This window comes from Diadema antillarum, unplaced genomic scaffold, assembly GCF_040938485.1.
Source record: "Diadema antillarum isolate AM-2024a unplaced genomic scaffold, OU_Dant_1.0 seq00001037_RagTag, whole genome shotgun sequence".
Classification (NCBI taxonomy): Eukaryota; Metazoa; Echinodermata; class Echinoidea; order Diadematoida; family Diadematidae; genus Diadema; species Diadema antillarum.
The window spans coordinates 20,315-34,165 of record NW_027271869.1 but is presented as its reverse complement, the minus strand read 5'-3'; the positions used below and the strand labels follow the sequence as shown (position 1 = coordinate 34,165).

Genomic DNA, 13,851 nt, shown 5'->3' with positions numbered 1-13,851 from the left:
CATCCATCATTATGGACGGTTCTGAGAACAGAGATTTGCAGAGGATGACTGTCCCCCCCCCCCCCAACTTCGTAAGTTTTTGACTGACAGATGCGTACCATGCAATGGTAAACGGAGAGACGAGCTCCTCAGTCTTGCATTGAAAGCCACACGACCACGTACGATGTGATGATGCAGCCCTGTGATCGTGAAGAATCCCTGCGCTAGCGGCGTAGGGTGACCGCAGCGGATATGGCTCCGAGCGTGACTTCAACAGTAAGGCCGTGAATTGGAAAGCTGAGCTCGCCGATCTTCCGTCCATCTTCCTCTCTTCGATAGACATTTTTGTGTATCTGCCATCATACTGCGACTGGACTCCAGTCGCAGTATGATGACAATATTTTACTGTTACCTTTAGAGAGCGTGACCCGCTTGCACAATGATATCGCTTTCTCACAACATAAACACTAGTACATAGTGATCACCACCGATACCGGAAGTGGGCGTCACAACCAAAAGGCTAAAAAAGAAAATGTCGGCACCATTGGCAAATATCTTACAACTATATTTTTATTGTCGATCCCTCGAATTTCCTGACAAGCCATGGAGTGGTATTCACTGTAATTATGCCACCATCAGAGATGAGAATGTCCTGATCACTGTCGATGCTTATATATAATTTCGGTAAATTAGATGTGAAGTGTGATTTGTTACACATAATTGAGGACTGTCCTCTATTTGCTTGTGTACTTGAGTTGAGGTTTGAGTGTATGGATGCCAAGCAAGCAAATCTTAATCTAAGTGCATTGAAGGGGAAGTGTTTATTTGCCTCTTTTTTTTCCAAAGTACTCAAACCTGATGTACACAAATACATGCAAGAGAGAACATTACTCAATTCATGTAAATGATGAAACATGCATGGTACAAGTATATCCATGCTATAAATTCTAACTGGTAAAACATGTAAGTGTTCAGGGATGGAAAAAATAAAGATTACCATCTCTCTCCTGGATTCTGCTTGTTATTAAAAAAGCTCTTGGCTCCTACATTGTATTTGGCATGGACTGGAACATTAGGTTTGAGTGTGGATACCAAGCAAGTGTATTATAATACAGTAGGTAGATTAGATGTGAAGTGTGATTTTTTACAAGTAACTGAGGACCGTGGACTCTTATTTCTTGTGTGCATTACATTTGAGTGTATGTGGATGCCAAGCAAGGAAATCGTAATTCAAGTACATTGAATGGAAAAGTGTGTTTGTTTGCCTGGTTTATCCAACTTGCTCAAATCCGATGTACACATGCAATAGAGAACAGTCCTCAATTACAACTATTAGTAAATAATAAAACATGCATGGTACATTGTATATCCATACAACAGATTCCAACTGGTAATAAATATAAGTGTTCATCAAGGGGAAAACAAAAAGATAACTGATGTCTCTCTCTTGGCTTCTACTTTTTTATAATAGAAGCTCTTCTATTTTTGGCATGGACCAGAACATTAGGTTTGAGTGTACAATAATGGATACCAAGGAAGTGTATTGTACATAATCTAGGTAGATTAGATGTTAAGTGTGATTTTGTACATGTAACTGAGGACTGTCCTCTATTGCTCGTGTATGATGTTTGAGTGTATATGGATACCAAGGAATTGTACATAATCTAGGTAGATTAGATGTAAAGTGTGATTTTGTACATGTAACTGAGGACTGTCCTCTATTACTCGTGTACATTATGTTTGAGTGTATGGATACCAAGGAAGTGTATTGTACATAATCTGGGTAGATTGGATGTAAAGTGTGATTTTTTACATGAAACTGAGGACTGTCCTCTATTGCTTGTGTACATAAGGTTTAAATGCATACTGATGGATACCATGCAAGCAAATTATAAAAGGGAAGTGTGTTTATTTGCCTAGTTTGTCCAAATTACTCAAACCTGTTGTACACATGCCAGATTCCAACTGGTAATAAATATAAGTGTTCATCAAGGGGAAAACAAAAAGATAACTGATGTCTCTCTCTTGGCTTCTACTTTTTTATAATAGAAGCTCTTGGTTCTGTAGATCTATTTTTGGCATGGACCAGAACATTAGGTTTGAGTGTACAATAATGGATACCAAGGAAGTGTATTGTACATAATCTACAATGTAGGTAGATTAGATGTAAAGTGTGATTTTGTACATGTAACTGAGGACTGTCCTCTATTGCTCATGTACGATGTTTGAGTGTATGTGGATACCACGGAAGTGTATTGTACATAATCTAGGTAGATTAGATGTAAAGTGTGATTTTGTACATGTAACTGAGGACTGTCCTCTATTACTCGTGTACATTATGTTTGAGTGTATGGATACCAAGGAAGTGTATTGTACATAATCTAGGTAGAGTGGATGTATCAAAGTGTGATTTTTTACATGAAACTGAGGACTGTCCTCTATTGCTTGTGTACATAAGGTTTGAATGCATATGGATACCATGCAAGCAAATTATAATAGAGAAGTGTGTTTATTTGCCTAGTTTGTCCAAATTACTCAAACCTGTTGTACACATGCCAGATTCCAACTGGTAATACACTGTACATGTAAGTGATGTCCAAGGAAGAAGGAAAAAAGATAACCGTTTCTCTCCTGGAATCTAGTTTTTAGCAAAGAAACACTTGGTTTATAAAATACATAGATACGGTACTGCAAGAGGGCAACAGGATAGGAACATAGTATGAATTACAAATGTTGCTTTTCTTGCAGAGAATGGTCACCAGATCATGTGCAGTGAAGACAAATCGTAAACAAGATGAATATAAGAAATATCTGGATAAAGACGACCCACAAGGATTTGAAGTCAAACAAGTAAACAAACTGATAGGTGAGTCAGAAAACATTAGCAAGTATTTGGCTAATAGCCAGTGTTAATTAACCAGAACAGCAAGACTTGTTTGTAGACATATTCAATTTTAATGCTCAAGTGATAAACAATGCTGGGCTCTATAACTTGTGAACTACCATATTGATCTAATGTACATCTGATTATGTATATATGTATATATATATATATATTTTTTTTTTTTTTTTTTTTAAGGAAATGAGTCTATTTATGGCAGTAGATTTTACTAAAAATGCCAATTTCTACCAAAAAATTGTAACAACAAAATATTTTTGTAGAAAGGAAAAAAAAAATTTTGGTCTCTGGATGCAAATGCTGAAATTTTCTCAAAATCAGATATCTAAAAGGTTCTTTTAGAATCCAACCTAGGAATCATTTATCTCTTGAATCTGTGACCAAAAATTGTCAAAAAACAATTTTTTAAAACATTTTGTCCAAGTTGCACACAGGCTGTATTAAAGAGGATCAAAGTCTGTATCATCACAGCCTGTGGATGATAATGGACGATAATGCTTGGATCTAACTACTACATCGCACCTTATCAAAATAGTGAATTAAAAAGAATGAAGAAATTAAAAAAGTCAACTTGTGCATCTAGTGCTCATACTCTTCCATTTGAAATACACCCTATACCAAAATATAACACAACATCAACTGATATTTAACCCAGTATGAGCTAATATTGTTTCAACTGAAATTGATGTAACAAATAATTCCTCCATGGGGTGGGATGGCTTGTGGATTTCAAATGGAATAGCTTGATAATATGCTGGTTTAAAACTTGGATCATACACCCGTTCCAAACTAAAATTGGCATGAGCCAGTCATCAGCAGAATTCTAATGTGCATTTTACCACCAAATATTTTGTTTTATCAGTTGATACGTACAGCTTGTCTTGTGTACTGAATTATTGTTACTTTATCTGTCATGAAGGGCGTGGGATCTTTGCCACAAGGTCCTTTACCAAAGGGGAGTTTTTACTGCAATATAAAGGTGACGTGATATCAGAGGAGGAAGCAGCAACAAGGGAAGAGAGGTACAAGACGGAGCACCATTACCAGTTCTTCTATTCCTATAGAGGAAAAACAATGTGGTAAGCAGTGAATACTTATTTAACAGCAGGTTGTCATGAATGGGATACTTTCTTATCATGCCCTGATAAAATTGATTGGATCAATACTCTTTAAATGGGCTAATATTGACAGATATGATTTGCTCAAGACTTAGAAATATGTGTTCCCATGTTGAAAAGTCCAGGGTATAAACTTTGATGCAGTTGAATGTGGACTCGGTAGGCCTAACCTGACTGAATCTCACAAAACCTTATCAGCAGAATAAGCACTACACATGAAACTATCCTACATGGTTTAGCATGGCGTTATCCTATAGTGTACATTAATATTGTATGTTCCACAATTTCCACAGCTGGCAATTGGGCTACACATAAATGTAGTTGCTATGTTTTTGGTACATAATACGGTGACAACCAGGGGCCCGTAAAACAAAGATTTGTGATCAGTCGGTAAATTCAAAGAGTAATTCTGATTGGTTAATAGTGGATATGTTGGAATATACATGTATGCGCATGAAACAATGGTCTTGATTGACCAATACCTGTGTCTTTATGATTGATTGCAAACCTTTATGTTCTGGGGGCCTGGTAACACAAACTCTATTAATATGAAATGCTTGATAACACAAGGTGTTTTTTATTTCAAGTCATAGCTCTGCAGTGTATTCTACATCATGTCCAGTTTTTGTTTTCTCTTAAATTTGGAATTTTGTTTCTGAAAGTCCCCTAAACTTTGTTTCAAGGGAATATTTGTGGTCCCTGTCAGAGATGAAGCCAACTAGTAATCAATGAAGCCAAAATCAAAATTTTACTTTTGTTGTTTTGAGAATGAAACCAAGCTTTTCTCACAATATGGGTTAACTATAAATCACTTAAATTAAATGAAATCCAGCCCTGAATTAAATCTTAAAATTCTGTCCAGTTCCCAAACTAAGCGAGGACATTATATTGTTCATCATTTATTACAGCATTGATGCAACTGAGACCAAGTCCAACGGTCGTTTTGTAAATGATGCAAAGGAAGGGACAAGTGAATGCAATTCCAGGATGAGGAAGGTGGAAGAAAGCGGAAAAGTTTTTCTTTGCTTGTTTGCAATTAAAGACATAAAAGTTGGTGATGAAATTAGGTATGACTACAAGGCACCAAATCTGTGGTGGCGAAGAAAGTGTCGAAGTCGGAACAATGAGAGTGAGCAGCTTGAACAAACCAAGGAATCAGCAGAACATGATGTGCCGCTTTTGAGTGAAGTGGCACAAACATCACCAAATCATCACAGCAATGAGGCATCAGAGGGCCTAGGAGAGAGTGAGCAACTTCAGAAAACCAGAATATCAGCTGAATGTGATCTCGTGCATGAAAATGGAACAGACACAGATGGCAGTAGTCCAGATCAGGGTTTGAGCAGTCCTCCTGAGGTATCAGAGGAGGAACATGAGGAACTTGAACAAACTGATGGGACATCAGCTGAATGTGATCACGTGCATGAAGATGTAACAGACGCAGATGGCAGTCAGGGTTTGAGCAATCTTCCTGAGGTATCAAACGGGGGAAAATGAAGATCTTGAACAAACTAGGACATCAGCTGAATGTGATCTCATGCATGAAAACGAAAAGACACAGATGCAATCAGGGTTTGAGCAATCCTCCTGAGGTATCAAAGGGGGGAAATGAGAATCTTGAACAAACTGGGACATCAGCTGAATGTGATCACGTGCATGAAGATGTAACAGACGCAGATGGCAGTCAGGGTTTGAGCAATCTTCCTGAAGTATCAAATGGGGAAAATGAAGATCTTGAACAAAATTGGACATCAGCGGAATGTGATCTCATGCATGAAAATGGAACAGACACAGATGGCAGTCAGGGTTTGAGCAATGATCCTTTTGAGGTATCAAAGAAGGAACATGAGGATCTTGAACGAATTGGGACATCAGCGGAATGTGATCTCGCGGGTGAAAATGGAACAGACACAGATGGCAGTCAGGGTTTCTGCAGTCCTTCTGAGGTATCAAAGGGGGAGAAAAGGGATCTTGAAAAAACTGGGACATCAGCTGAATGTGATCTAGTGCATGAAAATGGAACAGACACAGGTGGCAGTCAGGGTTTCTGCAGTCCGTCTGAGGTATCAAAGGGGGAAAATGAGGATCTTGAACAAACTGGGACATCAGCGGAATGTGATCTAGTGCATGAAAATGGAACAGACACAGGTGGCAGTCAGGGTTTCTGCAGTCCGTCTGAGGTATCAAAGGGGGAAAATAAGGATCTTGAACAAACTGGGACATCAGCGGAATGTGATCTAGTGCATGAAAATGGAACAGACGCAGATGGCAGTCAGGGTTTGAGCCATCATTCTGAGGTATCAAAGGGGAAACATGATCTTGAACAAACTGGGACATCAGTGGAATGTTATCTCGTTGGTGAAAAGGGAACAGATGCAGATGGCAGTCAGGGTTTGAGCAGTCCTTCTGTGGTTTCAATGGGAGAAAGTGACCAACTGACAGATGATGACTATGTTCCCGAGTCTGAGGATGTAAACACAGATAGTGAAGATGAAGAGTTTATCCCACACAAATCCTGGAGAAAGTATGTGGATCAAACTTCACCAAATCACAGCAATAATGCATCAGAGGAAGAGAGTGAGCAACTTGAACAAGCAGGGACATCAGCTGAATGTCACATGTGTCATCAGCCATTGGGCAAGTTGGCACAAGGATCACCAAATCCCAGCAAGTCTGAATGTGAGCAACAGGCCAGTAAAACTGATGAAGGGACGAAAAAAATAACGGTTATGCGGACACACAACACAAAAGGCAAAAGATTGTGGGACAAAGGCTCATATTGTCCCTTCTGCAGGAAGTACGTCAAAAAATTGCCCCGTCATCTTGCTGAATTTAAGGGACATAAAGATGAGCTGGATGTAGTTCGATGGAAAGCTACAACTGACAAGGTTTTGAAGGATCAACTATTAACCAAGATGAGAAATCTGGGCAATTACTTACACAATCATGCAGTACTTCAAGAAGGAGAAGGCGAGATCATAACTGTGTATCGACCGAATTATGATGCTGACTATAAGAAGTATGTGCCTTGCCATCAATGCAAAGGATACTTCAGTAAAAGAGAGTTATGGAAACACAGTTGTAAGTTGGTTCCTGATGAAAATGAGAAGCATGAAACATCTCAAAAGAAGCGAAAAACAAGTTGCATCAAAAAGGGAAGACTTTTGCAACCAGCTCCTGGTATGTCCACAAAAGTCAGAGAAATTTATGCAGGCCTACGAGAAGATGAGAATGGTGTCTCCTCTTTTATTAAAGGAGATCAACTGACTAGACTGCTGGCAGAGAAACTAGCATTTAAACTTGGCCATGATGAAGACCAATTTGATTACATCAGAACCAAACTGAGGGAAACTGGAAGATTAGTACTGGAGTATAGAAAGGTAACTGCTGACAAGAATGCAGGATTAGCAGATTTGATCCATCCCAGCAAGTTCACGGACATTGTACAAGCAACCAGGAACATTTCAGGGTTTGATGAGAAGAGTCATACTTACACAACGCCAAGCTTAGCCCTAAAGCTTGGTCATACCCTGAAGAAGGCAGCTGGTGTTCTTTTGGGTCAGGCAATCATGGAAGAGAATGAAGCCATGGAAAGAAGATGCAACCAATTCATCAGACTCTGCGAGCTGAAGTGGACAGAGAGTGTATCGAGTCACGCATTACGCACCCTGAATGAGAATAAGAGGAACAATCCTACTTACCTACCTGTCACAAAGGATGTAGTTAAACTTACATCATATCTGAAAACTGAGACTGAAGAAGTCATCACAAAACTCAATGAAGAGACAACAGATGAGGACATATCTAAGGAGTACAGATACCTAGCTGAGCTGACATTGACATCCATAATAGTGTTTAACAGGAAACGATCTGGAGAAGTCAGCAAAATGAAACTAGATGACTTCAGCAAGTGTAAGCAAGGTGATGAGGTGACTGACGACTATGGCCTGTCCAAATGGGAAGCAAAACTCGGTAAAAACCTGTGGCGTCTGGAAATTGTGGGGAAGAAACAACGTGCAGTTCCTGTTCTTCTTACAAATGAGATGAAAAGGAGTATGGACTTGTTGGTTGCTAAGAGAGGAGATGCTGGTGTGTATGAGACCAATCCTTATGTGTTTGCCCTGACAAGTTCTAATGGCCACATCAGAGGGAGTGATGTGGTTAGGAAATTCAGCATATCTTGTGGTGCAAGCAAGCCTTCATACATAACATCTACAAGGTTGCGCAAGCATATTGCCACGGTCTCACAAGTGATGAACTTAAGAGACAATGAGCTTGATGTGCTGGCCAATTTTATGGGACACGATGTGCGCATTCACCGGAACTTTTACCGTCTTCCCGATCATGTCATGCAAGTAGCTAAGGTTTCCAAGATTCTCATGTGCATGGACAAAGGCTCCCTTGGTAAACTTCATGGATCAACTCTTGATGAGGTTCAGCTTGATGAAGGAGAAGGTATGTTATCAACTAAATAATATTCACTTAATATACTCTGGGAAGCTTGACTGAAATGTTATTATTGGGTGAGAGATAATGCGGTTATAATTGATGTTCTTTAATGCGTGGAACTTAATGTGCATAGAACATGTGGTATACAGGGCTTGGGCCCATTATCTCATACACATTCACTACGTACATGTACTTCAAGTTAGACAGATTGTGGGCAGTACTGCTTGTTCTGATATTGTTATCAGAGCACCACAGAGCCCAATAACTATTTTTATGTATAATTGTAATCTGAACAGGATCATTTTTGAAAACAAAGAAAAAATTACTTGTATCCCCCGCAAAAAAAAAAAAATGGATGTAGGCCTTTAATGTCTCCCTGATCGCAGTTCAATAATCAATAGAGAGATCATTCACACCTTGGTAGGTACATAAAACAGTGTCAGTTCCCAAGATTAAAAAGCCTACTATTTAATATGGTATGCTTTAAATTTTGAATGAGGCAGTTTTGAAAATTGTTCGATATTCTTAATCAAGGTCTATTCAATTCAATTCAATTCAATTCAATTCAATAGTTTATTCATTTCCATCATCACATAGAAAAGAAAAGAAAAAGTTGACATAATCCAAAGTGATACAATTTTTTTTCATTTCTCTTGCACTCGTCTGATAAAGGATTTTTTCAATACAATATAAAGTATATTATACACGAATGATGTCGTAAAAAAGAAACAATGCACTTTGTCATGGCAACAAAAATAGTAAATAATCACAATGATGGAAAACAGTGTTCCACTAAAAAAAGCCACGCTTGTAAGACGTGGAACACTGGAACAAAACAACAACAGCACCAATTTGTTATACCAATATATTCATTTTAAATTCTTCTATATACTATTGTACATTTTACTCATTAATATAATGATGCTGATACTATAAACAATACTTACTAGGATTTTAGGATGCAAACGTATAAACTATGTAACATATCACATTTGTGGCACAGACACTATGGGGCCAGGTGTGCCAGGAAAATTGAACGGAAAGGAAGATATGCAATCGGCCACAAAAAACATAACGACGACAACAACAACAATAACTCAATACACAGAAATAACAGAATTTGAGGAAATGCCCTCAGACAGATACTGGACAATGAAGAACAAGGAAAGAGGAGCAGGGAAGAATAGAGAAGGAAAAGGAGAGGTCTAAGTGTGTAAATGATTTTAGATTAGAACCAATATAGTTAATTCCAGAAGCTGATGCTTATAACTTAATAAGAACATATAAATCTAGAGATATATTTTTTGATAATTTTATACTACTAAACCACTGAAGAACAATCTAGTATCAGGCCAACAGGCAGTTCATGATAAGGCAAAGTAGTGACAGAATTAAAAAAATATGTCAACCCTTTTACTTAACTACCTGATAATTTATCATTATGAATGTTGCATGACCCAATACGACAATGATGTGAGGTGGTGTTCTTGGCCAAAATTTAAAAGATTTTAGTATCTTGTGGTTTTGGTGTAAATATGTTTACTGATTTTCACCTTCATAATCAAAAGTTTGATGAGCTAATCCTTGAAATTCCCCCCAAAACTGAGTGTCGTTTACCACATAATTATTTTGAGCTTACTTAGATACAATTCTGGTATCTTTTGATTGCAATGATGTCCCCTTTTACTACCATAAGGCTGGGAACCTTTGTGGTTTGTGAAATGCCTCTTTTATAATGATTTCTTGCATCTTATTCTCCAATTTGAATTTGCATTTCCAGAAGTACCACTAGACGATGCCCTTGATCCAGATGTAGATCATGATGCTGATGAAGAGGACATAGTCATGGATGCTGAAGTATCAACAGATGCTAGCCAGCTACAGCATTCTGATGTTGGCCAGTTTGACAAAGAAAATGCAGTTAGAAGAGTAAAGGCAGTGATCAAATCTGGTAAGAAAATAGTCTTGCTATATTGCAGCTTTTTGCTCACACAGTGACGCAGAGCCAAATTGAATGTTATTTCAACGGAACCAAAAATAAAAATTTGACATTGCCATGGTATTTTTTTTTTTGTAAAATAATTGCTAGTTGAGCTTTAATTCCCTTAGTGTTAGGTTGGGGAATTCATCACATTGTTTAAAGTGATAATTCGAGTTTATTCATGATGGCAGTGTGTGTGTGCTCTTGTAAACCATGTCATATAGGGTACAGAGCAAAGTTTAAGACATAATGATGGCCTTTATTTTGTTTTTCTTGTGGAGTCCAAATAAGGAAAATGCAATAAAGACCGCCATTATGTCTTATTCTTGTCAGTACCCCATATGACATGTTTTGCATGAACACACACACTATTACAGCTGGTCACTAGTCGCTGGTCACTGGTCAGTGTCCCTATTATTATGGCAACACCCCTACATGTGGTTTCCTAGCAGGTACAAAAATGTATTTTACCATATGAAGGCCTGATTCACAGTCTCCTCTTAATTGTTGTTCTGGAGATGGGGCTGCTGCTAGAACTCTGTGTGGCATTCACCTGGTCTCTGATCTGAGCCGTTGTTAACTTGCGATTTCTGAGGCTGGTGACTCGGATGAACTATCCTCAGAAGCAGAAGTGACTCGTGGTCTTCCTTTCCTGAGTCTTTCCTCATGTGTGCCAATTTCGTTGTAGCACTTGGTGGTTTTTGGACTCCACTTGGGGACATACATTGTATTTAAAGTTTTTGCAGTTTTCTGAACTGACTGGCCTTCATTTGTTAAAGTAATGATGACCACTCATTTTTCTAAAAGCTCATTATAGTTCTTGCCATAATATGAATTTTAACAGTTGTCAAATAGGGCTGTCAGCTGTGTACTAAACTTATTTCTGCACAACACAACTGATAATTCCAATCCTGCTGATAGAACAACCAAAAAAAAAAATCCACTGTATACAGTGTAATTCACCCTAGTAACGCACACCTGTGACATGAAAAACATTTCAGGAGACTACCTCTTGAAGGTCATTGAGAGAATGCCAAAAGTGTTCAAAGCAGTAATTACAAGAAAGGGTGCTCATGAAAATAAAGAAAACGTTTTTAATGAGAAGGTGTGTCCAAACTTTTGGCCTGTATAGTATATATGGAACTGGGGCTTGACGGTGCAGGGAGATGGTGACATCTGGGGGGGGGGGGGGGGGGGGGGGGGGTATGGTCCTTGTAGCCACCATGTATGGTCCAGGACTGCCGTGTTGATTCTCTAACTATATGGGACTGGGGCCTAAATTACAAGCCTTGTACTCTATGTATAACCTACCTCTGATTGAAAGTAACAGTAGCAAGCCAATGAGTTTTCCATTTCCTGGAACGCCATTCATGCCTATGAAATTACAAGTAACATTTTTTTGCTGGATAAATTCAAATGTAAACGTTTGTCGTTTTTACCATTCAGGTTCCAAAGTGAAAGGTACGAAACGAGAAAGGGGTCAGAAGAGAAAGAGACCATGGACTAAAGAAGAGAAACTGGCTGTAGCAAAGAGACTGAAGACTTGTTTTGAAACAACAAGTTTACCAGGAAAAGCTCAGTGTGAAGAGTGCCTTAAGTGTGAAAAATCACTACGGGGACGGGATTGGCACAACATTAAAGATTTTGTAAGGAATCAGATTAGAAAGGCGGATCCATTAGATTTCTTGGATAGGATCTAACATGGATATTCTTTTTTCAGCTGTATCGAGTCAAGAATACCAGATTGTAACTGTTTTGATGTTTCCAAATCAATAGATACATACTAAATGAAGTTTTTAAGAACAAGCTCTCCATGTAGTAGGTGGACTAGACCTACATTGCATAATCATGTTATTTCATTGTGGCCATGGACAGTGATGGATCATACGGCTTGAATTTGTTTTGCAAATTATGTGATAATGGACGCAGTGGCACAACGCCACAAGGTTGGTGTTGTATTTATCACATTTTATGTCCACTTAACTTCCACAATGAAATGAACTGCAGTAAGTTGCCTGTTTTCATAAAGATGCAAGATTATTTATCTGTATTTGCAAACCATTACACATTACTGATAGTAAATACAAAACAAAAGAAAACAGTTTGTCACACAAGATTTGGCTAAAAAGAAAAATTGAAGATGAGCACAAATATATGCAACATTTGTTTTGCGATTTAAAAGATCAACATTTAACTCATTGGTTACAGATGTAGAAAAGTTAATGTGGGACAAACTTTTTCTTGTCTTGATATTTATCTAAGTATGAAGAAGTTTCAAGTGTAGAATCAATGGTTTGTTTTCTAATGGAAATGGGCTTGCACTTCAATATGGCTGTAAGAAACTGGGCAAAGACCAGTGCATAATGGTGAAATGCAAGGAAATTAGGGGAAACAACACATGAAATAGACACTGGAGGTCACTTAACAAGTGAAATACATGTATGAATTTGGGTTACTAGTGAGTCTTGCTGGTGAATAGTTGAATTGAAGCACTAGCAAAATAATAAAGTGTATTTCACTTCAGCCTCCCGATTGCAGTGTATATGCATTAGTTTATGATCAAGTATAAATACATGTAGGGCATGTAAATGACGTAAACTACCAGAAAATGTGTTCGATTGATTGACATGTAGATATACAAATTCACAGAAAATTATGTTGACAAGTTTGGTACATTTCAAATTTCAAGTGAGGTGAAATGATGGAAATATAAATGACAGGCAATGGCACACAAAAATTTTAAGAAGTTAGCATGTTGGTACATATGAGGAAGTGTGGCATCATAATCTGTCAACACCAGATTAGGAGGACCACATTCTTCAACTGTCCTGAACCTCAACTAAAAAATCAATTAGGCAATTGTCCATAACAATAGTGGGCTTGCTCATTCTTAGCAAATCCTGATTTCAGAAAAAAAAGTATGTAGGCCTATAATATGATTATGTGGTGATATAATGCTTGTAGATCTTAATTACTACAAAAATAAGATTGTTTTCCCTACATGAAGAATTGATCCTGTTTTGTTCTCTAAGAAAGAAGATCATGGATCATTTCCAAGTATGAACAAATTTCAAACTTGTTTATTTTATCAGGCATTTTGTTGCATAATTGAATCATCTTTTTTAAAGTAACTTCACCTCAAAAAGTTTCTCATCAAAAGTATGCGCCTGCAATTGTTGGGGCCAAAAGTGAGTCATTTTAACGGAATGTATATACACTTTTGACCTTGAGAACCCAGATGCAATGCAAGCACCTGTCGTTGAATTGAGCCTAAAAACGAAAATAGATTTATTCTATTCATATGTCTTGCACTTGTTGGCAGTTTCACACTTTATTATGTGACTCGCCACAGTATGGTTGTGGTTTTGAAGATTTCGTATTATATTGTATTATATTGTAGTTTCTACAATACAGGATATCATATA

The 13,851-nt window shown here is 37.9% G+C and overlaps 1 protein-coding gene across 1 annotated transcript; it reads left to right on the top strand.

The window, feature by feature from the left end:
* Window positions 1–7,883: 7,883 nt before the first annotated feature.
* Window positions 7,884–10,995, top strand: LOC139742923 (uncharacterized). The gene is made up of 3 exons (XM_071653431.1): window positions 7,884–8,451; window positions 10,226–10,396; window positions 10,907–10,995. Exons 1-3 carry the CDS (start codon window positions 7,884–7,886, stop codon window positions 10,993–10,995), a joined length of 828 nt encoding a protein of 275 aa, XP_071509532.1.
* The last annotated feature ends 2,856 nt before the right edge of the window (window positions 10,996–13,851 follow it).